At 40.8% G+C, this 25,951-nt stretch overlaps 1 protein-coding gene across 6 annotated transcripts in view; it reads left to right on the forward strand.

Annotated features, from left to right (window-relative positions):
• Window positions 1–42: 42 nt before the first annotated feature.
• Window positions 43–25,951, forward strand: part of fmnl3 (formin-like 3) — a 39,380-nt gene continuing 13,471 nt past the window's right edge. For 5 of the 6 annotated variants that reach the window (XM_028015771.1, XM_028015760.1, XM_028015751.1 and 2 more), the window contains exons 1-13: window positions 43–618; window positions 16,395–16,478; window positions 16,591–16,671; window positions 18,057–18,133; window positions 20,812–20,895; window positions 21,283–21,429; window positions 23,093–23,201; window positions 23,365–23,441; window positions 23,856–23,949; window positions 24,626–24,700; window positions 24,946–25,056; window positions 25,141–25,290; window positions 25,838–25,939. In XM_028015771.1, the coding sequence (XP_027871572.1) occupies window positions 505–618; window positions 16,395–16,478; window positions 16,591–16,671; window positions 18,057–18,133; window positions 20,812–20,895; window positions 21,283–21,429; window positions 23,093–23,201; window positions 23,365–23,441; window positions 23,856–23,949; window positions 24,626–24,700; window positions 24,946–25,056; window positions 25,141–25,290; window positions 25,838–25,939 (1,305 nt within the window). In that variant the 5' untranslated portion in view covers window positions 43–504. The remainder of the gene's footprint in view (window positions 619–16,394; window positions 16,479–16,590; window positions 16,672–18,056; window positions 18,134–20,811; window positions 20,896–21,282; window positions 21,430–23,092; window positions 23,202–23,364; window positions 23,442–23,855; window positions 23,950–24,625; window positions 24,701–24,945; window positions 25,057–25,140; window positions 25,291–25,837; window positions 25,940–25,951) is intronic. The other variant, XM_028015798.1, reaches the window with a different exon arrangement.

Here is a 25,951-nt window from a genome sequence, read left to right on the forward strand (position 1 = left end):
AGAAACCCAGCCCTCTGAGTGGATGCGACGGCGAACAGCTTAATCAGGATCACACAACAATAATGAATGGAAACGCAGCGTAGCCAAGAAAAGTTGAGCAGCTTGAAAAACTTACTGTCGGCCAGTAAAGGACACTTTATCAACGGCTTTGAGGAAGAATTTGCTTTTTTTTGGAGTGATGGATTGGCCGGTTGAATCTGATATTTCACTTTGGAGAAGAAAGCTGCGTTTCTGTGGGAAGTTTTGAATTGTGTTTTTTTTTATCGCTAGCTTGATTAACGGTAAATGGCACTTATTGGGACAGTGATAGGAAACTACCGCGTTGTCAGTCGAGTTTTACTCGCGAAAAAAGTGGATTATGTGGAGAAAGCCGTAAAGGAAGCTGGAGAATTTGGGGGAAATATTTAGCCTCACTGTGGATTATCACCAACAGAGAGATAAGAAGAAGAAAAAGAGAAAAAAAAGCTGAGAAGTTTGGACGTTTCACGTTGACAGGAGGGTAAAATGGGTAACGTGGAGAGCGTTGATGGCCAGTCCGAGATGAAGCATCACATCATGCCTCTGAAGGTGCCCATGCCTGACCCCACCGAGCTGGAGGAGAAGTTTGCCATCGTTTTGGTAAGTCAGAATGAACCCAGGCTCTTTATTTTTCTGTATCTTACGGTCTTCCCTGGTCATTATTTTGACTATATCTGCTGAGCCACTCCTCGCTCGCAGTGTGAGTGGCGCATCCTTTACAAGTTAATCATTGCGGATTTCTTAACGAGCTTAAAGTGTGTTTGTGTTTACGCGTCGACGTCTTTACGGCCCATCATTAAATGAACAGACTTGTGCTGTCCCGCCCCTCACTTTTTGCCTGCTGCCCCCACCTTCCCGTCCTTTTCCTCTCCTGCGGTTCTTTTGTCTCCCCGAAAGAGTCAGAAAACGGAGCCTTGTAGCTGAAACGGCAACTGCAGCCTGCTGGGAGCAGCTGAGGGACATTTCCAACACTGCGAGCAGAGGAAAAAAATGACTGTGAATCCTGGATGGAGCACATCAAGGCCTTTGTTTGGTTTAGTTTTCTCGCTGAAGGCAGGCAAAGCATCTGAGAGCAACATTTTCTGAATTCCCCCAAAACTCCCACACCCGAGGAGTTTCTCCCCTCCCCTTTTCCCTCCTTCACTCCACATCAGGTTGCTGCTGCTGCTGCCTCTGAGTGCTTTCTTATAATTAACACACACACACACACACACACACACACACTCATAAGGCACGTCTATCACTTTTCAACACTGTGAAGCATAGGATGACAGATTGGGACAGTCACATTAGGCCAAAGAGACAACACTGTCCGCGGCTTTTACTCATCTGATCTTTATTACTCATTATAGAAGTGAGGTTTGAAAGCTTATTATCTCACAGCTTTGTGTTTCCTAATTTGTGTGGTGCAATTTTGTGTATGGCTACACATTTCTGTCTGAAGTGTTCTGTGGGAATTGCACTTGCAACTTTTATATTTGGACTTGAAATGGTCAGTGGGAGTTTTTTCGGGATGAAACCCCGATGCTTTTAGCCACAACATCCACGTTCAGCCAGGATTTTTTTTCTCCTTGCCTTTTCTGTTAGTTTTTTAAAATTCTGAACTTGAGTCAGCTTTCGAAATTCAGATTGTGAAAGTGAAATGAATATCCGTCTTGGTGTTAAAAGCTTATTTTTTATCACAGTATTTGACAGCTTAATTTATTGCTTTTTTATTTTTTGATCTTGTGCGGGGAAAAAGCAACCCTTTTTTAACTCCTCTTCAAACAGGTGGGTTGAAGTCATTTATTCAAGCGTTTCGTGTCACAAGAGTTAAAGCTGCCTCGCATGACTGTCGTCTTTAAGCATCATTGTCTGCCTGGAAGCCAGTAAGCAGTCAAACTGAAACCCCGAGTTCAGAAGGGGCCAGTTAAATCCGTCATTTTGGGTCGTTTCAATAAATTGCCCCTGACTCACTGACAAAGCAACGACACTTTAACTTTTTTTTTTTTCATTTTTTAAAGACTTTATTGGTTCTAGCGACCTTTATTTTACAGTGGTTCAACAGGAAAGTGGATAATGAGAGAGGGAAGACATGCGACAAGGGTCATCAGGTCAGGACTCGAACCTGTGACGGCCGCATCGAGGGCTAAGGCCTCCATATTTGGGTTGTGCTTTACCCCTGTGCCACCACAGCGTCTTTGCAAGAAAAACAAACAAAAAAAAAAGTTTCCAGTGAGTTGATGCTTCTCCCCCCAGTCCTTTGCTTTTGAATCTCGGAAACAGATCTTCACGTGGTCTTCTGTTGTCCAATAGGATGTCGTTGTCAAACCACATTGTTCCCAGACCTATGATTAACCTGTATTCTAGGACCTTTTTTTGTTTTTCCTTCCAGACACAAACCTTAACAATATAAACCTTAACAACTGTTTACAGTTGTTAATATAACCTTAACAACTGTAAACACTGGAGTTTACAGTTCCAGTATCTTCCCATGCAGAGACACCCCCCCCCCCCAACCCCACTGGTGTTTATTTGTCATGTAACGTGGCAATTTTTCTTGACTGCTCATTTCAGGCTCCTCGTACACTCCGGCCACGCCTCGCACTTTGCTCTCACATTTTTAAGAGTTTAATTAGATCTTCAGGCGGCGAGAAGGTCGACGCGTTTAAATCATGTCTGCAGAACACTCGCAGACCCGCCACGAGTTTGGATAAAACTAGCCACGGTTATCGGCAGCCTCTGAATCAAACCTTCCGCAGCAAGAATTCAGTCAAGTCAGTCGCAGAGTCTCAGCTGTAAGATAATTATAGACCACACTGTACTACACTATTACAACATCTTAGATGATGTGCTCCACATGCTGATTACTCCTGTGAGAGGTTTGGACGTTTTACAGTGAGACAGTTTTATCGCGTGGTAGTTAAGACAGTTTTTTTTTCTGCGAGGTGCATTTCCTTCGGAGAAAGCCTGGAAATGGTTTCATCGACACGCATCCTGGCTGAAGCAGAGCAAGCCCTGTAGCCGTCTGGCTTTCCTGCAGCACAAAGACGATCCCTGTCATTATGTTCAGCCGTGCGGAGCGGCCGATGATTTCCACGCATGAAGCGGTAGACTCAACATTTCAGCTCTGAGCTGAGAGTGGGGAAACGCTTGTCAGCCTCCAGAACCCCGCCCCGCTCTACCGCCGTAATAGCTCCAGATTTCCTTTACTTTGTGGGAAAGAGCAACACGGTCCTATGTCTTTAGTCCTGTTCACGTACTGTTTGGAGGTAAATGTACATCAAAAGTCATCAGATTTCATCAAGAGGACAGGATGATGGGTGTTTCTTAATGTTGGTGGCAGTAGGTCGTCCCACTAATGGTCCATTTAAAATGTCTAACTGGGATTTAAGTGTCTCAGAAAGGTTTGGGAGCAATAATGCTTCAGAGTCTCTGGGTTTGGACTGGGCCATTCCAATGCCTAAATATGCTTTGTTCTAAATTGTTCCTTTGTAGCTCTGTTGCTGTTCTGCTTAAAGGTGAACGTCTGACTAGGCCTGATAAATTAAAATGAGCTCAATAATTTCCATTTGCATGATTTACTGTTCTTCTGTTTTCTCTCTCTCTTTCTACCAAAACTGGTCTTCAGTTTGGTGCTTTGGTCTCAACTAGCCCCCCCTTTTTTTTGAAGGACAATTTTGTTTACAAAGACTTTGTAATTCATTTTATTTGTTGTTTCTGTTGTTCTGTTTGTTTTACTTTGGATATTTTAAATGTCTCCAGTTCCAGTGTCAAATGTTCATAAGAATTTAAAGGTTACTAATCTTCGAGAACACATTCTGGCTTTATAGTATCATACTTGAAAATGATCTCAAAACTACAATATTATCATTTATCGTGAGAACTTCCGGGGCAGTTTTTCATCCAGCAGTTTATCTTGACAGGTCTACGCCTGACCCGGTCTGTTGTCAAACGTAACGTCTGACTGGTTTCCCTCCAGGTTCGTCCTGGACTGTTCTGCGTCTGTCTGTCGATTAGCTCTGACCACCTTCAACACTGGCCACTTGTTGCCACTTCTCCATCAAGGCCGGTGTTGTGAAGCCTCGACCTGAGCTGAGGGTCTCCTCCAGAGTTAACCTCTTGGCCGCTTCACTCAGACATCTGTGTTTCTAATTGCCGGGTGCAAACGGATGAGTCCTCTCTCTCGGGCACGGCGCCCGCCCGGCTTCACTGGACTGACAGCAGCCCCTGATGATGTCATGGCTGCAGCAGCCATTCTCCGGTGTAGTAATATCCCCGCTCTAATGACTTTAGCAGGGTCGCTCAGGAGTGGAGGAGGGGCGGGACCCCTGAGTTAGCATATATGACTACTTCATGTGGTGTGCTAATAAAATGCTTTGGTTTGCTCTAAACAGCAACATGTGCTAAAAGCATCGACTCGCTCCTTCTGCTCTCTTTTGTGCTACCTCGGCTTGTGGCTGGAAAAAGGAATTTTTCTCATTTTACAGGGGAAATTGTTTCTATCATTGTGGTTTGTTCGCTGGGCAATAAGAACCGTGCTGCTGCGGCTGCTTCCTGCTTCCTGCTAATGTAAAGCTGATCTTCACTGAGCTTTAGATACCTACCTTGACCCTGCTGATAGATTTCCTTCTTTCAACTAAATTCTGAAGTTGTAGCCTTGTCTCAATAATGTTTATTTCCCCAACTTCACCTTTACTGGACTTTTACCACAATTATAACTTTTCCCATGTGATCGTGTCTTATGAAAGTGATGTGAGATGAGAGACAAACATGAATCCTGTGTCTTGGTTTCAGCTGAAGGCCAGAGGAGAACTCGAGAGGGAAGATTTCCCTTCAACTGGTGTTTTTTTTTTTTGTTTCTTTCCTTCTGTTCCCGGTCAGAATGACTTCACCAACAGCACACATATATTTAGGAGCAGCACTGCTTATTTCTTTTGCCCCTCCATTGCACTCCAAACCAACCTAAACGATTTCTCTGTCTCTGCTCCGTCTCCTGAACTCTGTCACCGAGTTGCATCATGCAGCTCTGTGGTGTTTACTGCTTTTTTTTCCCAGTTTTGAGTGTGGGAAAACTACCGAAAGAGGTTATGTCAGTCGTGTCAGATATGCTGACAGTGTGACTCCTGCTCTGTCTGACGACACTGATTCTTTATGGCTCAAGTCTGAGGGAAATCGAGCCGCCTCTCAAGTGGAACTAATACATTCAAGCTGCACGGGGAAAAAAAGCAGCATAAATCCAAAATCATTTTTATTTGCCAAACAGTGGTTGCGGTTTTTGCCTGATATGACTTGGCCTGGTTTGTGGAGTAAACTGGGAATGTTTCTCCCATGACTAAAACATATGTTGTGCGCGGTATTTCGCAAAAGTATCTTGCCCATCTTCAGTTTTTTTTCTTTTCATGACGCAACAAACTTTTGTTTGTTGGGATTTTATATCGTAGACAAACAAAAAGTACAGCATAGTTGTGAATTGAAGAGGAATTTACACATAAAAAGTGTTCCTTGTACTTGTTCCATCCCTTCTTCATCAATACTTTGGAACCAACGTTCTTGATTTCAAACTAAAATACATTTCCTCATTCAGCTTCGCTAAATATTTTCAAGTTCAATTATTTTAAAGGTTTAATTTAATGTTTTCCAATTGGATTTAGAGCCATTCTAATCTGCTTTATCCTAATTCAGTTGTTGCTGAAGAGCCCACAGCATAATGCATCCACTACCGTATTGTACATTAGGGATACAGAATCCATTGTATTGTGCATGTAGGCAGAAAAGTCACATTTTAGTTTCATCTGACTTAATCACATCTGAAGAGAATTGATCAAACTGGCTTTTATTTAGGATTATCAGAGAAAATAGGGTGGATAGCTAATGCAGGACACACTTTTTTTAAGGCTTTTATTGGTCCAAAAAATATTACACCACCAGTGTCTTTTGTCTTGTCGGAAGAATTCACAAGAATAAGTATGATAAAAATGAATACGATGAAGTTTATAAGTAAAACATGGCAAAATCTGAAGAAGTTGAAGGGATAAGAGTACTTCTTCAGAGTACAGCTGTTTAATTCATAAATCCCAACGGTCTAAAATGGAGGAGATTATAGCAGATGACTTCAGATGATTTGGTTTTAGAGCAGCCGGGCAGGCAGAGGTATTGTTGTGTCCACCTGGCGCCCTCTGGCCTCAGGCTATACCACTCTTAGGTCTGGTATAGTTTATAAGGAGTTTTAACGTCTTACTACTTTTTTTTTTTCTCTCTCTTTATGGTATTTTTTTAAACCAAAAGTTAAGATCCACAACTAAGTAGGAATTAGGAAACCATGTCCTTGTATGTACATGTTAGATTTCATTCACGAAGCTCTTCCTTTTTTTTTTACTTATTGCACTTTGTATTTTAGGTGATATGAGATATTCAGTGTAATGAACCACATGATATCAGAATAATCAGGTGGGTGACTCGCTATAGTTAGAAATATCTTCGTCACTTTCTGTGTTTTACATTTCGAAAGCGTAAAAGTGTGACTTCACGGTTACACCAGCTGTTTACCCCATTTTCCTGCTTTTTGGCCAAGCTTACCAGCTGCTGCTTGTTGATTCACACTTGTCTGTTTCCCTACCACAAGTTTATCATATCAAAAAAATGTGTATGTATTCCTGCCTTGAGTTGCTGTGTTTACAAAAAAGGGAGACTCTGACAAATTACAAGAGTCTCCCCCTTTTTGTTTTTTTTTTTAAATAGCACATTTGCCATTTATAGGCGATCGCTTTGCCTTTGTGTGTGCAGCTGAGTGTGTCAATGGGAGTGTGGAGCATGTGGCTCTAATGCAGCTGCATCAGGGCTGCATGTTGGAGAAGTGGTTTCCTCTAAAGTACAATGGGGACTCTGTCAGTTGGTGTTGTTTTTAGAAAAGGGTGCCTCATCCCCCCCAGTGCCCATTGTGCAGCCACACTCCATTTTTTTTTTCCCCCTTCAAGAACCGCTGCAAGCCCCTTTAAACAGCCGCTGGGCTGCAGCTGGATCACGCCGCCGCCTCTGGTCTAGAACACTTTACTTTCGGTTGCCTCATGACTTCTGCTTCTTTTATAAAATGACGCTAGAAATGAATGAAGTCATTTTTATTAAAAATAAAGGGAGTTTTTTATTTTGAGAAATGCGGTGATGTCACTAGTTAATTTTTGCTTTATGATTGTTTTTCTTCCTCCTTACTTTGTTCCCATTTCTTCACTACAAATTCCTCTGAAGTTTCTCTGAATGGAAAACGTATTATCTCTCCACAGTCCTCGACCTTTTTAACCGGACAGCGTGCCAACATGCCTGACCAGCATGAGTTAATGTGGCATTCATGTACCTGCATTCCCAACATTCCCAGTGCGTATCCCCTGTTTGCCTGGGGCTTCCCGGAGGCTTGCTTGGACACTGAGAATAAGCAGGAAGTATGCCTGACAGCACTCAAAAGCTCACTTCTGCAGGGTAAAAACTTCTAAATTGGACATTTCTGAAATCAAAATAGAAAAATTGTAGGTGAAAGATTTGCTACTTCCCCTCAAAAAAATTTTTTAGATGTACTAAGAATTTAGAGACTCCTTACTTGCTTTGAATGTGATTGTACTTCCCTTTTAAGGAGATTTTCAATAGTTTCACAGAATTTCTAAAGCTATTTTTGTCACTTTGGCTTTCCTTTCAACATATTTTCTGAAAATCCTGTTTTCAAGAAACAGGGGCGGAAAAATAATGGCACAAAGAACTGACTTGAGACCTGGAACAGTCATTACCTTTTGTTGATAATCCCTTTCTCACCGGGTTTTCAGCACTTGTTCAGGAATCACATATTTCATATTCTTTTGCTGACAGTAAAAGGTTTCTGTCTTTGTAGACGTCTTCCAATACCAAAGTTTATAAAGATCCAACTAGCTCACTCAACGAGAGTTCTTGTTTTTTTTTTTTAATCTTTGAATGAATTGGGTAGAGATGTACCAAGAAGAAGCAGAGAGTTTTTTCCCTTGATTGTCTTTGATCTATTGGCAATGTGTCAAATATAGGAACTCGTCGTAGTAGATAAAAAGTCTAAGTAACAGTGGGTACATTTTTGAGCTTCATAAAATAAAAATAAAATCAAATAAAGGCTAGGAACATATTCCCTATAAGTGAGAATAATCTTGTCATTTCTGTATTTGCTGATGGATTCAAAACTACTACTTGAATCAGATGAAACTTTTTTTTTCTACGTGATGAGTTACAGTGATTACAAAAAAAGTGTCAATCTGAATCAACAAGTCAGACTTAAATAAAACTCTAAATCAGAGTATGAAGCAGGAACACCTGATTGGTACTTCTTTATTTATAGCTCAGAGTTATAAATAAATAACTGAAAGGTTTTATGTGCTGGATCAGGCAGAAATTATGTGGGAAAAAAACCATCCAGTATTGAACAGTAATGTCAAATTTCTAAGCTGCTCTGTTTTACGTCACATTTGTTTTCAAGAACAGATCAGAAGATGCAAACAAATGTTTATTTCCTGATTGCAACACTTTTGAAGCTTCTGAAAACTCTCTGGCTTCAGACGGACCCTGCAGGACCCTTTATCTGTTACTTTTGTGGGTTAGCCTTCAGAGAAGCATGTGATGATAATTGTTTTTTTATTTTTTAGTTTGGACCAACTTATCATTGCCGTTGATCGCTTCTGCATCACCGGTTAAACAAACCAAGTAGCAAATGGGCTCTGAGAGGAGGTTGTTGATTTATGTACTGGAAGTAGCATTTTACCGCCATCCTGTTGTTGTTTTGGTGTCCATTTGATTGTGTTGAAAAGAAGAGATTGGAAGTTATTTATCTTAGCAGCCTGACTCAGACGTCGAAGACGAGGAGACATGCCGTAGGTTCATAGTGGAGAGCGCTCAGGCTGCCTCTAGAGGAGAACAGAAAACCTGTCAGTGCAACTGTAAGCTCTTGATAGAACATTGTTTAAGCAGCCCATAATTTCAGATGGACACAGTTTAGTGAAAGTTTGAGCCATTTTACCTTTATTTGTCCTCCCTTATGAAACTTTGTTTAGAAACAATCCTTTAGGTGCTGAACATGACCTTTAGACATCTGAGGATAATTTTTTTTCTGTGTGATTAAAATGAATATAAAGTCTTAGATGTTTTTTGCATTATGCATTTTACCTTCATAGTGAAAGGTCAGGGAGTTAATCAGAAGTTATGAAGTGGTTTTATTTTGATTCGTGCTCTGATGGCGGTTTTTCCCCTTCTTGTGCTGTTTTTTCCCATAAACACCTACACCATTGTTTCTTAATCCTGCGTATATCTGTACAGAAAGCCCAGCACCAGAATGAGCGACGCTCTCTGTTTCTTGTGTTTTTTGGTTTGGTAGTGTGCACTTCGCTGCTGTCCCCTCCTTCTAGCATCTCTGTGTGTGCACGCTTTGTTATCCTCGCCTGGTTTGGGTTACCTCGCCAAAGAGCGAGGAGGCCGATCGGGTGTCCGCTCTGAAGAAAGGGGGGCCGTGTTTTCTCACACTCCGCTCTGTCGCTTTCGGTTCAGTGAGACCTTACCTCGGAGTTGGACAAGGCGCTGAAATTACACTTAAAACAAACTCGCTGCAACAGTGGATGTATCAGATCCGCATGTACCCCGCAGCAGAGCAAACCCAAAGTTACCCGAAGCGGCTTTTTGATTTCCTGAAGAGTTAGCGGAAGTCCCTGCAGCTCTGTGACGGCAACAGCTGAAGCTCCCATCCTGTCTCCTGTCATTGTGTTTCACTGCAACGGAAAAGGAGTTATCCAAACATGCAGCGCTGACAGAAACATCCATTATTATAAAATTGGACGTTAGAGTCTGTCATAAAGTCTGATGCACACCAATGATATCAAATATGATGGTCATTCAATTTGATCAGCCCACCTCATGGAGTCATGGTCTCCTGTGCAGTCAGTGTGAGACATGTACGCTACGTCAGGCAAATATCCAAAAGCTAGTTCTATGTTTACCTCTTTCTGTCCTTCTCAAGGCTCGTCGAAGTTATTTTTTCCAGAAGGACACGTTTATCTTGAACTGTTTCCAGTTATTTCTGGTTTAGTGGGGACTGGGCATCACTTTCCATTCTAGGGTTGCTTATTATGCTTAAGTATTATGCCAGCTCAACATATTCCTACTGTTTTCTTTGCCTCCTTGTTGGCTTCTTTTTCTGGTTTTTTCTGGGAACACAGATCCGCAGAGCTTATATTACTCATTATGGAATGCTTCAGTATTTTTATTTCTTGACCATTTATTCATTTATGGTACTCACTGATTAATGACTGCACTGTTATGCAGGCAAATTTCCCAATGATGTTTTTGTTTCTTATAGAAACATTTTTTAAATGTATATATTTTTATTGGTAATCTACTGCAGATAATTAGTTTTACAAAAGTTTTCACACCCCCTGAATGTCTTCACGTTTTGCCATGTTACAAAAAGAAACTAAATGTATTTGATTGGAGTTCTGCGTGAACGACCAATAGCGGAAGAGAAATAAGCAAAATGTCACAAGTGGAATATGCATTTATTGTTCAGTCACCCTTACTGTCGTAAGCAGAAATCCTGTTTATAAAATGAGCTCAAAGATGTAGACTGGTCAGATGAGAGCAGAACTGACCATTTTGTACTCTTCTAATACATGTGGTGGAAGAGTAGAAGTGCTCATCGTCATTCTGAACACACCAACATTCTCCCTGGTGCTACATAGCGGTGGCAGCATCATCCTGAGGGTTGGCTTTTATCTCAACAGGGACAAGGAATCTGGTCAGATTGAATAAAGGACGGAAGGAGTTAAATACAGGCTGAGGAAAACCTGACGGAGTAAATAGAGTATGGCTGAAAATGCCTGATTAATAAACATTTCATGTCATAATAATTATTGATTAGTTTTTTGTTTTAAGTGTGTGAAATACTGCCAAACTGGTGGCAGACCTAACTCTTTTATCCACGGTTTTCACTCCACACTGTTGTCTTTTATTTTTAAGCAGTGTTGAGTTACTCAACAATTTGTTGCTAGGTAACCAAAATGCAAGTGAGTTGCTAGGTGACCAAAGAGTTGAGTGAGTTAGTTGATGCCACCAACCTTGCTTAGCTGGCAGTGCGGGTAAAGTCTTTCCTCTGCCTACATTCCCCAGAGTGCTGTGCCGTTCTGGATAAAAGTGAATAAGCTATAGATTGTATATTCTATCAGATGTATTATCTGTTGGTATTATGTCTATCGCGGTATATATCGATTTTGATTTGATAGAGGCTGTAAAATAGACCTAAAATCCAATGAATACTTTTGCAATCACTGTAGAAATTATTCTCAGTTCACTGTTGTGTGTAGAAATCATACATCTCACAGTAAGCTTATATCTGATGTGATTTTGTTGGTCCCTGGACTCTGTCCTGATGAGCAGAGAGACTTTAGTGTCTGGACTGCCAGCGGCTCTGTCCAGCACGGTGAGCTCTCCAGCCACCCACTCCTTTCCCAGTGAGCCGATGATAGCCAAGTCTAGCCTGCGAAGCCTATCAAATTAGATATAGACACACATTGTGAAAGAGGAAGGAATTTGGCCAGGGGTGGATAAGACGGAGCCTAAAAGCTTTTGTTGTGTATTTGCTATTGGCTCAGTGTACGTGTACAGTATTTCTGGCAGGAAATGTTTCACTCGAGGTCAAGGAGGAAACATTCTGTCACTCCTCTCCATTTGTATCTTTTGGGGGGCTTCTAGCTCCAGCTGCCGGTCATAAACTCATCTCAAGGCTGATTGTAAATCAGTTCAGATTAGGTGGCTGTCCGGTCGGAGGGGGCAGATGGAGCTGCTCCGTAGAGTCGGATATCTGCGCTGGGACCTGGGGGTCAGCGTGTGACTTAAGTGCTCCGCCGTGTCCTTGGTAGCTTTACTCGCCTCCTTAACCAGTAACATGACTCTCTGAGCTACTTAAACTGCTCTCTCTTTGAAACTTTCCTTTGTTACCGGCTCCAATATCCCCCTGCTTTAGAAGTTACACCCTCACCTGGTCAGCTTGTAGGCGTTTGCTTTACAACAACCATGTGTCTAGATGATGTGGGTTCTTTTTCATTCATTTTACAAGAGCTACCACAAACCAATTGTACTGAATCATCTGTTAACCCATTAGTCCGGAAAATTAAGTTGAGCAGTATTCATCTTTTACCCACCCATGACTTTCATTCTGCTTAAGTGGGAGAATTGACATTAAAACCAGTCCGTCCGGTTGTGCCGCGTAATGCGTTTTACTATATAAAAAGGACCAGAGGGTATAAATTGACCCTACCCACCTGCTATTGTTAGTGACTCCACATGAAGGAGGGGGGCAAAAATTAGCTCAAATGTCAAAAGGATGGGTATGGCAGAGCATCAAATCAGAACAAAGCCCAACACTGGATCCTTTGTACGCTTCAGATTCAGGTCCAGCAGGAAAGGCTGCGCTGGGAGGAGAGGATACGTGGGCAACATAACAAGCACAAACATTTTTGGCATTTCTCTAATGTTTTTCTCCTAAAATGGGCTAATGGATCTTAAACTTTTTAAAGTGCTGCTGCTCACTCTCCCACATAAAATGACCTCTTTTAGCTCCTTCTAAACACAGGAAGTGAAAGATAGCATCGCTGTGGGAGAAAGTGAAATGAAATTAGCTAAATTGGGTTACTTGGCTCAAATTCCCCAAATCTTGTCGGGAAGGAAACCTCTCCTATGACTTCTGTCCCTCCATTGTTTGCAAGCAAACGTCTTACAGTGGAGTTAATAACACCTGTGGCTCCTCGCTCTCACCTGTGTTTGTTTACACCACCAAAACCTCCCACAGACATTATTAAATACCTCATATATCACTATATGACAGCTCTCTGAATTGTTATCAGATTCTATTATGCATTAATTGCTCATCAGTCAAATACTTCCATGTTTTTGCCTCTAACGAATAGTTCTATATGTGAAATCATCCAGTCATACACCAAAACAATTCGCATGTTATGCTTCCTTTGTTCCTTTGTCTTTGCCAAATGGACGAGTATCTCTCTGTGCATCTGGTCTCCATGTTTTCCAGTAAGTCAGAATTGAATTACTACAAAAAGAGACCTTCCTCTTCGCTTCCTTGCCCTACAGTTCTACTTGAGAACGCACTGGCCAGAAAAACAAAGGGAAGCAGTCTTCAGGGTTGGACAGATCCTAGAGTATTTATCCAGAAGTTCTCAAAAAGCATTTTGAAGCTGAGAGGAACAAGTTCTCAATATTTAAGCAAAATATAGATTTTGTTAAACGACCTATAGATTTTGTCAAAAAAAAGAGAGAAGAAAACACCACAAAACATCAGCTATTAAGGGATGGATACATGGATACATCAGGAAGGAGGACAGGCTTAAAAAATCGACTTTGAAATAAAAGATGACATAAATTAATTGGTCTAAGATAAAAAAAAACAAAGCTGCATTAGAGTTATTGTAGTGGTAGTCATTTTGAAGGGTTGGTTACACTTCCATGAAAATATGCCCGTTAGATTTTAGCTTTGCACATTTGGCCACTCCACATTCTATAAACTTTTGTAAAGGTTATAAGAATTTCTGCTTGTGCTGGTTTGTGCTGCGATCCTTTTTAAAGACATCAATAGAAGCTTGCAGAGGTCATCAAAGGTCATCCTGGCCAAGCACATGACCTAAACCAAACACAGCTGGTGTCAATCAATTGTGCTATGTTAGTTCTCGTTTGTGCTTTTTATAAATATTTTGTGGCGCGATTGTCCTTCATTTATTTTTGTTTGAGTTGGTTTAATGTTGGCCAGAACTGACCGACCTTTGATGCCATCTGTAACCTTTCATTAACGTCTTTCAAGTAATACTGGGAGCAATGAACATTTTTGGCAGCACCAGCATAGCCCAAACAGTGATCTTCACTCAGATTACGTTGTGTGGTTTAGCACAACATCTGCTCCTTTTTTAAACTTAAATGAAGTTTCAATAGCAACGTTATGTTTTTTTGTTTTTTTTTGAATCAGTGCTGCAAAACGGAAAAGAAAAAATCCTTGTCTTTGTTTTCTAATAATCTCAGTACTTCACTTAAAATCATACTAGAAAATTTGAAACTTTACATTTCACCTCCACGTCCCTGCGACTCTCCACCCTTGTCTGTCACCAACCTGCCTCGCTAAAGGTGGAGTTCCCATGTGAAGATTTAAAGGAGGCTCCCTGTTTCTGTTTCTGGCTGCATCCACAGAGGCCCCATAAACAAAGCCAGACCACCAAGCATTAAATTTACATCTATCCTCCAACGGCTGGCTGCAAGAGGGCTGCCCAGTCCTGCTTTAGTTCATCGTTAGAAAGAAAGAACCGAGCCAAAAGTAAAGCTCTCGATTTATGTATCAGTCTACATTAGAAAGAAAGATCAGTCTACATCTATGGAGGTGAGATATATAATAATATTCAATAAATTAGATTTTTATTTTTGGCTTAGTAAAGTATCTCACTTCACTAAGTGAAGCAAATGTAAATTAATTGCACACAGGTTGATGTTTCAAGTATTGAACATCTGGTAATTGTGAAGATTTTTTTTTAATCTGACAAATAAGGAGGCTTATCAGAACTCACATTTTAATTCATTATATGACTGCAGGTTCTGACCGAATGAAGGAGATCCGAGATGGAAGCAATTAAACTTAGCTTCCTCTGTACGTTGGCTGCTTTAATATCACATTGAAGCAATAAATGTCTCTCTGGCCTTGAAACGCCTAGTGTGCCTCTGGAACGAGCTAATGAGGATCGCCGGTGAGAGGTGTGTCTGGGTTTAAGCCCCTCCTTGACCTTCCACCCCCTCCTCTCAGTCTTGGATAAAGTGGTAGATGGAAACATAAAAGTTGCATCAAGAAAATAAAAAAGTTTTAAAAAAACAGGAAAAAGATTTCACATTTGACTGTGTGTGGTGGCAGTGCAGTTCAAAATCCGTCCAGACGGTTTATCAGAGAAACATACGGTTGGGAGATTCCGCTCCTCTGCTGCGAGCGGAAGCCTTCTCAGACTGCCGAAGGTGACATTTCTCCCCCAAAAAGAAGAAAAGAGCTTCAGACAAGAGAGAAAGTTTACTGCCATAAACTACCACTATAAACAGGACACATTCCTTCTGTAATTCTGAACATCTGGTATGCATGTCGCTTCTCTCCCCACCCTCTCTTCTGCAAGAGGCTTTAAGTCCAGTCAAAATATTCCACGTCTTGGCACGGTTTTCCACCCAGTTAAAGCCTCTCGAAGCTTTCTCATGCATTTTTTTTCTATTGCTGTATATTTATAGAACCTTGTGACATAAATCTATGCTCATGAAAATCTGCAGTCATTAGCTCTTAAACCACAGTCACGCCTTAGTTACCAACTTCGCTCCTTACAAAACAAAATTACTCATGTTTTATTGATAGGATGAGCAACCAAGTGTCTCCTTGGGAAATTAACAATGAAACTGTCACAAGTGACGTTGTGCTGCTTTTCAGCGACAGGGGTGGTTGTCTTAGCAACAAATATACAGTTTTAAAAAAAAAAAAATTTAATCTTCCAATGGGGGAAAAAAATGTCTCTGAGCAGAGCTCTCATCTGGAGGGAGCAGAGCTCTGCAGACTGAATTATAGCTGCAGGTTAAGAAGTCACGCCGACAGACAGTTTGTGGCTTTGCCTGTGTCATGTAGTTGATCCTTGGATGAATGACGGTTCATTGAGCAAAGAGGAAAATGAAATTTCTTTTTCTTTTTTTTTCTTCTTCAGAAGAACTGCTGAAGCGGTCAGTTTCAGACACTGTCAGAATCCCTCCTATTGTTGCGCTTCCTCATTTTTAAGATTTTCCCCTGTCTATCCCTGTTTACAAGCATTTGGCTCAGAAGGAAGCAATCAGTCTAAAGCTTCTGTCATACAGTCAGCCTATATAGATGTGTGTGTGTTTTTTTTTTTTTCTTCTTCCACGGTTGTCATGCGGACATAAACTCCTTAAATGCTGCGGTCTAGGAAAACAAACTGAAGCAATTAAAGTTTAATTTGAGCCCAGTAAACAGGCAGCCTCTGGACATCTCCTACGGTGTTGAAGTGTTTTCTTTTTTTTTTTTTCCTTTTTCACGGCTGCTTTAGATAACAGGTCTGGCAATGAGCCTGGGCTCTGATAGCGGCGTGTTGTGGTGAAAAACAAACCGACACTCAGACTGAAGGAGATGCGGATCATCTCCTGCAACAGGATGCGGAGTCAACACAGGAAGTGAGGTCACAGTCCAAAATTCTGTCCCGTGTATAGCTACTGGCGCCACAGGCCTCTGCACAGCGCTGCTATAAATAGGGAAAATAGAGAAAACGTACATTTGTAGCCATGCATGAAATTAATACCCAGATTTTCTGTGTTTTTTCCAGAATTCGATGAATCTGCCTCCGGACAAAGCTCGGCTCCTCAGGCAGTACGACAATGAGAAGAAATGGGATTTGATCTGCGATCAGGTGAATTCACGCTATTGCTGCTTCCTAAACCTGCTCTGACGCTGTGCGTACAGCTGCCTGTGCAACTCTGCCTGGAGTGAACTCCCATTTCAATGCCCTGTTGTGTTTTCAGGAGAGGTTTCAGGTGAAGAACCCCCCGCACACCTACATCCAGAAGCTCCGAGGATACTTGGACCCAGGAGTCACACGAAAGGTGGGAACATAAACTTGTTGTCTGGGAGTGGAGCTGCACAGATTTTTGGCAAATCCAACAAAGCAACTAAACAAACTAAAGAACGAAATCTGCTTCTGGTCCAGTTTGTTTACAAATAGCTTGGATGACTCTGTGTCTTGCAGGAATGCCTGACCATTGTCACATTCTAACCAGAATCATCAATATATTTCATTTTTATTTTATATAATAGAACAACATTTCAAAAGTCATTAAATATAAACATCTGAAAAGTGTGGCATGCATAAGTGTTTAACCCCCTGCGTTCTGATACCCCTAAAAATAAACCACATCTCTGTGAGTGTATATGTCATTATAAATACAGCTGTTCTGTCAAGGCAGTGCAGAAGTTGGAGAACAATAATGAACAAAGGAGGAATGCAGCAGACAGATCAGGGAGACACTTCTGGTAAAGTTTAAATCAAAGTTAGGTTATAAAACAGTGTCCTACACTTTGAACATATCACTGAACACTGTTCAGTCAATCATCCAAAAGTGAGAACAGCGTGAAACATCTGCAGACGTGTCTAAACATGGCTGTCGTCCTAAACTGCACACTCTGGGCAAGGAGAGCAATAAACAGAGAAGCATTTCCGTTGGCTCTTTTGGCTTTTTGCTACATGTCAGCAACTCAGCCATCGTGTGGACGAAGGTGATCTGGTCACATGAGACCAAAATCAACTTTCTTGAGCCTGTGCGCAAAACACTGTGTGAAGAAAAACTAACCGTGCACTTTTGGATGGATGCAAACTGCATTTCGTTGCTTTGTACTTGTGACATGTCCAATGACAATAAAGTTGAATTCTATTCTATTCTATTCTAAACTGAGCACACTTTCCCAACGTGACCTGTGGTGGAAGCATCATGCTGCGGGAAACTGATGGATGGAGATACTGTATATGCACAGCAATCCTGGAAGAAAACCTGGCAAGGCTGCCAAAAACTAGGACTGTAAAAGATTGAGCGGCTTAGAGAAAAGCAAATTGGTTCTACAATGTATAGACTCAGTGAAGCTAAATGCAAATGCACACCACACATTTCAGATATAGTTTTGAAAAGATTTTTGAAAGCTCTGTATTTCTTTTTTTTTTTCTCTACTTCAAAATGATTTCTGAGTTTTATCACATAAAATCCAAATATAAAACATTGAAAGTTGTATTTGTAATTTCACAAAATGTCAAAGGGGTACAAATACTGTAAGGCACTGTAGACAGCCAGCTTTATCAGAGATGAATGTGTAAGAGTGTGCATGGGTGGAGTATTATCTTAAAGCGATGTGTAATCTGTTAATCTGTCACTACCCATTAAATAACAGTTTGTTATGATGATGAATCTGCGGCTAACTCTGTTTTTGTCGTGTTTATCAGAAATTTCGTCGGCGTGTGCAGGAATCCACAAAAGTCCTGAGGGAGCTGGAGATATCACTGCGGACCAACCACATTGGGTAATCAGCTCTTATCTTCTGATGAATTGCACAGCTGTATTTACTGGTGCTAAAAGCTTGGTGGATGGAGGGAAACCGGGGGGTTTTACAGTTTTTCTTTTGTAAAGACTATTCCTTTGTGGGTTGCTACACTGTCCCAGAGCTTTAGTGTCCAGATCTCCACGTATTGTTCTAACTTACCAAGGTCTGCAGCTCTGCCTCATGGAGCTGGTCCTCATAATGCCCAGATGGTAGCCATTGTGATGCCTCCACACTGTTAAGCAGGAAGCTTTGTTGTTCTCGCCAGAAGGACGGGAAGCCAGGCTGACCATGGGATAGCTGGACACAGTGGACGACAGTAGAAACACAAAGAGAGTTTTCTATGTGGGCATTTCATTTATTTAATTTGTAGAGCAATTGCAACATTTAAACTATCATGTTTTTTTTTTTCTTTTTACTGATCCTGACCCTATAAAAAGCGAGTAAACATCAGTTTTAAAGCATTAAAAAAAAAGCACAAAGACAACCAAGAGAAATATTTTCAGAAGACTTATGTGGACGGGACTGAGCGTAACAGATGTTGGTTTATTCTGTGTGTGAGAGCGAGAGAATCCTGGGCCATACTGTGTGTTATTACTGGCATTGCCAAGACAATCAGAACTGGTAACTAATTGGACAGATGTAGAGGAAAGAGTGAGGGGGTCACAGGCTAGAAGGGATACAGAGGTTGGGACAATAAGCTGATGATCTTTGCCTTTCTTTTTTTTTTTTTTTCCTCTGCTTCTCTTCTCACCCCTCTTTCCTTCTCTCCGCTTCATTTGAGGGTCTTTATTGGTTTTCAGCCCGGCTTATCCATCGGATGACTAGCAGCCGGTAATCATATCCAGCGTTTCGGGACTATTTTAAGAACCTTTTACCCAAATCCTGCCCCCCTGAAGTTTCCTGAAGAAAATGGGGAGGAGCAGAGCAGGGATCTGCGGGGGAGGCAGACTAAATATTGTGGAGTGTCAGGGGCTTCGACCTGAGCCCACTTCTCTGCCATATGCCCTCCGCATTCTTTTGCTGGGTGCAATGGGAATTCCTTTGTTTAGAGTTGGTTTCTATCCCTGGAAATCTGAAGCATTTTGTTTCCGCGGACCTTTTTCCCCCAATTCTTTCACTCTGGCCAGGGAAAACATCTCGGAAATATCTTCAGCATTTGTCTGGTGTTATTCTAGTTGTTTCTGCGATGTATACTTTGGCGTAACGCAGGAATTGCTTAAACAGTTTATAGAATTAGGAAGAATCGCAGTGTGACATTTAACCTGACGGGTTGTAGACGAGCTGAAAAGTTATTGAAACAAAGCTGAAAGCACTTAATTCCCATTGCAAAGGAAACTGAAAACTGTCAACCTTGTTTAAAGTTGTAATCTTGTAAGGAAAGGTCAAATAAAACTCTGTAGAAGAGTCTGATCATGAACTACATAGAAGCAGCTAATTTGTAGTACAGACTTTTCTTCTCTTGACCTTATCATATGACACATTTACATAAGAAATAGCAGGAATAGGGGCTATCATGTCTTAAAGAATTAAAACAGAAAATTAATTAGAAAAACATCATTGTGTTCTATGTAGAAGACTAAAGACATTACAAATACAGTGTACTGGGGGTCTTAGAAATATATGTATCTTAATCATTCTATTGTCTATATTTTCCTTTTAAGCAGGATTTACAAAACTTTGTTCCATGTTGTAGATTTTGATATAAAGTAGTAAATAACTCTGTACTAATTTGTAAGCATATGTCTTGAAAATGATCAGACCTTGGTTTTAATCTAATCTCTGCACTTTATAGTCCAGATTAATCTGATTAAATATCAAATTTACTTTATAGTCTGTCTGCTGCAAGGAAGAATAATACAGCCATGGTTGTCGCCTGAGATTCCCATGGGTATTTAGGGAACTTGCTTTCATAAAAAAATATTAGATTTAATTTATGAACCTCAAACATTATTAACTTGGACCCTCTCTATTCTTCATCTACATGCAAAGACATGATAAACTATGCTTCTATTTTTCTCTAAAGCTACTGTGATATGCAGTATCTTGCCAAAGTAATTTTTTTTACCCTTTGGATGTTTCACATTTTAGCATATTACAATCCCATCTTTCATCTATTTTACTGGGACTTCCTATGATTGACCAACAGAAAGTAGCTTACAAGTGTAAAATGGGAGGGAACTGGTAGTTTGTGTGGATCTACCAGCTCTGCACATTTTGAGAATTAAATGTTTGCCTATTTTTCTCGTGTTCAACCCCAGTCACAGTGACAGAATGGCATCTGTAAACATTTTTTGTCTTGCCAGAGATACTTGATTGGATTGTGTTACATTTAATTGCATACATAAACTGTAGCTACAGTATTTATTTACATGTATCATCCATAATTCAATTCATTACTCTTGCACTGAGTCATTTTAGTCCACAACCTTTTAAAACAACATCTCATTTTGTAAATTGTGATGAATTGTCATCTTCTGCAGCCTTTGTTCAGCCTTAAATCTGTTACATTTCCCTTTTTCTTTCTAAAGTTTTTAGAGTTTCAGTCTCTCTCACTTGTTTGTTATATTTTTGCAATTAAAATGTCAAGAGCAGATCTCAGTGTATTGTGAAAGAGTGTTCCTGGTTTGGTGAGCCCTCTGTGTTTTTATGCATCACAGGTGGGTCAGGGAGTTCCTCAATGACGAGAACAGAGGTCTTGATGTCCTGGTTGAGTACCTCTCCTTTGCCCAGTGTGCTGTCATGTGAGTACACCCACACCTTCACACCTCTCCGGTTTAAAACCTTTCCTGAGGAACTGGGATTGGCCTGGAATCCAGCTGCTGTGTCCTGTAGAGCTTGTGGGGATGCTGCCTGTGCATCTGAAATATCTTCTTTTGGACTGTTTTAAAAGCTTTGTTGCAGTGCGAATGTACATCTGGACAGTTGCTACATGGTTTAGCTTCGAGCTACATGTTGCCTGAAATGAATCTCTGTGCTAAGCTTCATCATGCAGCTTCCCTTCCTTCAGTACTCCTGATAACGCCTGGCTTTCTACCAAGCTGTCTCGCTAACTTTGCCTCCCTCATCCCTCGTCTCCCTCCCCCGTGCCTCTGTTGTTGGCTTCCTCTGTCTGTCTGTGCGTGGCCCAGGTTGGATTTTGAGGGGCTGGAAAATGGGGAGGATGGCTTCTTGGACAAAGCTAAATCATGGAGCAGGTCCATAGAGGATCTGCACCATACGGGTGCCCAACCCTTCTGCAACACGCTGGTGCGTTCTGCCCGCCAGTCTGTCCTGCGGTACGTAACTTCCCCCGCTTTTAGCTCGCCCTCTTGTTGGCTCTCTGTGCTTTCCCCTTGAATGCTGTAAACATGAATTAGCATGCAAGTCTCAGGGCTGTTGTCTCTCAGGAGTCTGCTTTGATAAGTTATGGGGTTAGGTTATCGCTTTCTCGGTCTTGTTATGCATAAATTCGATCAAACATAGAAGCTGAGCATCTTTGACCTTTAGAACTTTGTATCTCATTGTTAATGGCTCATCCAGCCAGATGTGCATCCTCTCCGTCTACAGATGAGAGCCAGCTGTTAGCAGCAGCATATGTCTGGCAGTTCTCCTCATCACTGCAGCATACCAAAGAGACAAAGAAAAGTTGGATGTTTGGGGTGATGAGAATGCATATTTGAGTGGAATATGAGGCTTTATAAATGTAACATTTTAGATAAAAACTGCTTTAGCATAACCTTATGTAAAAAGTGCATCTCAATAAATTAGAATATGATCAAAATATAATTCATGTCAGGAATTCAGTTAAAAAAGTGAACCTATTGGATAGTTTCATTACGCACAACAGTAATATATTTAATTCTATAAATATAGAAGATCATAGCTTATGTTTACAAAAACCTAGAATTTGGTTTTTCAGAAAATTGCAGAATCGCATCAAACCAAAAAAGAAGACAAAATATTTTCAACACAAAAATGTTCTGCTCCAGCCATGTTATGATCGACACAATCATGGATTCTGATGACTTGTAGAGCAAAAACTGTACTAGAAGCTGCCTATTCACAGTGCTATATCCAAACATAACATGGAGAGCCAAGTGGACAGAAAAAGTGCAGTAAAATGAAAGTTGCACAAGCAGTTGGGTTAACAACAGAATTGAGTCAATTGTGAATAGTGCTGGACTTTTGGAATGATGAGTAGTGCAGTAGAGCTCCAACAGTTTAGGGTCCACCGCTAATGTACTGCACCGCTTCATTTCTTGGGTCTCGTGTTATATTCCACTCCTCATCGAACCAAATTTATGCTAAAATAAGCCTTTTTGTAGACATACAGTACAGACCAAAAGTTTGGACACAACTGTGTGTCCAAACTTTTGGTCTGTACTCAGTTCAGACCAAAGATTTGGACACACCTTCTCATTGAATTCAATGAGAAGGTGTGTCCAAACTTTTGGTCTGTACTGTATATTTGTAATGATTTTACTATCATAAATTTGTTTCACTTTTTAAATTGAATTAATTAAATAAGTTACTTTTGATTTGATTCTAATTCAGAGTTGCACCTGTACATATTGAGATATTAATGAATAGACCAGAAAAAATTAACGGAAAAGCGTGAAGTAAAAGTATATGTACTGTACATATGATGACTTTGCAGTACATTTGCATAACAGCTGTGTGTGATCTCACATTTCGGTCGCCTGGCAGCAGAAAGGAAACCAAACCTTTCCCATAATGCATCTGCGACCTCAAAAAAGTGTTTTTTGTCCCTGTTCTCCGGGACTTCTACTTCTCACTTTCTATGAGCCACTCTCATACCAAGTCATGAGGAAGGCAGACAGTCAGCAAGAATATATATATATATATATATATATATATATATATATATATATATACATAACTGAACTCAAATAAATCACTGGACAATTTCAACTTGTAACTTTATTCCATCTGTTGCAGCAATGGATCCGTTTCAAACAGCAAAACCATCAAGAACTCGAGGCTTGTGAGCCAAAAAGATGATGTGCACGTGTGCATCATGTGCTTGAGAGCAATCATGAACTATCAGGTATACAAGCGGCTGCACCTGCATTTCACGTTGCACAGTCCTGTGTGGTGCACAGTCTGACACGGATGGGATGATGCGTTTCCTGTGCTGTCAAGTGTTGAACACATAATTTTTTTTTTTTCTTACCACATCCTGCTCACTGTTTCTCTGTCTCTCCATGCAGTATGGCTTCAATATGGTCATGTCTCATGCACATGCTGTCAATGAAATCGCTCTCAGCCTGAACAATAAGAACCCACGGTAAGAACCTGAGGAGTCCCGGGGCCCCAACAGCCAGGCCGGGTTGAACAATAGGTGAAACCGTGCAGCCAGCTCATCCGATATGCTTCCTCATTCTCTATGGGGCTCGGCTTCTCTCTGAAGTTGAGGATCAGAGGCACGCTTGCAGGCTGTAAAAGGAATGTTTACTAAAGAAAGATTAGTGGTGAACCACAGCACTGACCACTTTATAATGAAGAGTATGAGGTCAAACGTTGAAAAATCAGTCAAAATAAAACAAAACAACTAGTTTTGTTTAATACTGGACGTGGATTATAACTTATAACTTTTTAATGTTCTTTATATTAATATATATATTATTTTAAATTTCTGAGTAGCTTTAAAAAGTGTTAGTTTAAAATGTCTTGTATTTATGAGATTCTCTTTCACTTCCAGGACGAAAGCGTTGGTCCTCGAGCTCCTTGCTGCTGTCTGTCTTGTTCGAGGAGGTCATGAAATCATCCTTTCAGCTTTTGATAACTTCAAAGAGGTGCCTAGTGCAATTTTGAAATGATTATTAAAGACCTGCTTCTTTCTACTTGTGTATTTTTAATCTATAGTGTAGGACAGGGAGTTCAGACTACTGCCATCTACTGCTTTCTAAAAGAACAGCAGGTTACTGTTTAATAAATGTCCATAAAAACAAGTTATTTATTATGGATATTTTTTATGAACATAAAAAATTGTTTATTTGAAACTTCCAACTTTAAATCTGATTTTTTTTTAATTAAAGAAGGTTCCATAGAAGATGGAATTCCCAGCTGAAAGAAATTGATGCTTCTCAAATTATCCGTCTTCAAAGTACAATATTGCATATTGCCGTGGATATAAATTTAGGGATAGTGAACGTAAAATGTAGTTTTTTTAAAAAGCACTTTTTAATGTGAAATATTTACATACAGAGCAAATTCACAACATGTTGGTGAACATGTTGCTGTAATGTTCACTAAAAGATGTTGCCAGCATTTTAGCACTTATACATTTAAAAAGTTCAACATGTAAATTGTTGTTTATTATGTGCATAATACCCAACTTAAACGTAATAGACTATTTGTTATTGCTGGCATGTTGGATATTGCAAGCAGAACACAAACACCGAAGACCCTAAATTTGGTCTCTTACAAACTTTTCACAAAAATCATGTTGCTGCACCTTTTTCATTTCAGGTTTGTAAAGAGAAGCATCGCTTCGAGAGACTGATGGATTACTTTCGTAGTGAGGAGGGAAACATCGACTTCATGGTAGGAAAAGCTGTGCTTTACCCATACATGTTTCTTTTAGTGTCAACATAGGTTTTGATAAAATACTCTGTTTCTAGTTGGTATTAACTTGAAATACGGTTCGTACTGGGATCTCTACACAAATAAAAACTCATTTTAATGGCAGGTGTTAATACAAGACTCTGTGGATTTGGTGTCATTATCCAGATACAGATCACAGTACCAGGTATAAATGGAGTCTCGGTGTGTTTGCATTTGTGGCCTAGGTTGCGTGCATGCAGTTTATTAACATCGTGGTCCACTCAGTCGAAGACATGAACTTCAGAGTCCATTTGCAGTTTGAATTCACCAAGCTGGGACTTGATGAATACCTAGAGGTAAGGAAACCATTAATTCTGAGCCAAAACATTTAAAATTTCCCAGAGATTTCGCTGATTCCTAACTGGCCCTGTTAACGTCAGAAATCGAAGCACACGGAGAGCGACAAGCTGTCAGTGCAGATCCAGGCCTACCTGGACAACGTGTTTGACGTGGGTGGCCTCCTGGAGGACGCTGAGACGAAAAATGCGGCTCTGGAGAAGGTGGAGGAGCTGGAGGAGCACCTGTCCCATGTAAGTGCACCACCCAGTCTGGACCACCAGCGCTGCTCTCGGTGCCCGCTGTTGTGCCTACTTAACTTGGCTGTCTCAATGTGGTAATTAGAAATCTACTCTGTGTTTGCTTTTCACAACTGGTTGGAGATAATAATTGGGTGGGGGAATGCTGGAAAATAGTGTGTGAGGAACAATGTTATTATTGTCCTTGCCGTGCTGTGTTCAGTGTTTTTTTTTTTTTTTTTTTCCAATCCCACGCTGCTGCGCTAAAGGCCTCCTTCACTGGGAGAAGGTCGTAGGCAGCGCTGACATCATTTGAGGAATTTCATAACAAACCCTGCTCTCAGGGGTCAGGAATGGTGGGGGAAGATCAGAGTGAAGATTCTTGGGGCATTCCAGAGCAGCACGTGTAAATCCATCAAAATCAAAACTAAAAGCTGTGTCATGATCATGCTGCATCGTTCTATATCTAATTTCTTATTGATGATACGGTGTCCAGAAGGGAGCAGAGCTGGGGAAGATGCCCTCTCATCACTCTGTTACTCTCGCCGTGTCGTCTTCTCAGGTGACTGAGAAGCTGCTGGAGGTGGAGAATGAAACGATGATGAAAGTTGCAGATTTGGAGAAGCTTTTAATCCAGAAAGATAAAGACCTGCAAGCAATACGGGTGAGCTCTAGT

This window comes from Xiphophorus couchianus, chromosome 1, assembly GCF_001444195.1.
Source record: "Xiphophorus couchianus chromosome 1, X_couchianus-1.0, whole genome shotgun sequence".
NCBI classification, from domain to species: Eukaryota; Metazoa; Chordata; class Actinopteri; order Cyprinodontiformes; family Poeciliidae; genus Xiphophorus; species Xiphophorus couchianus.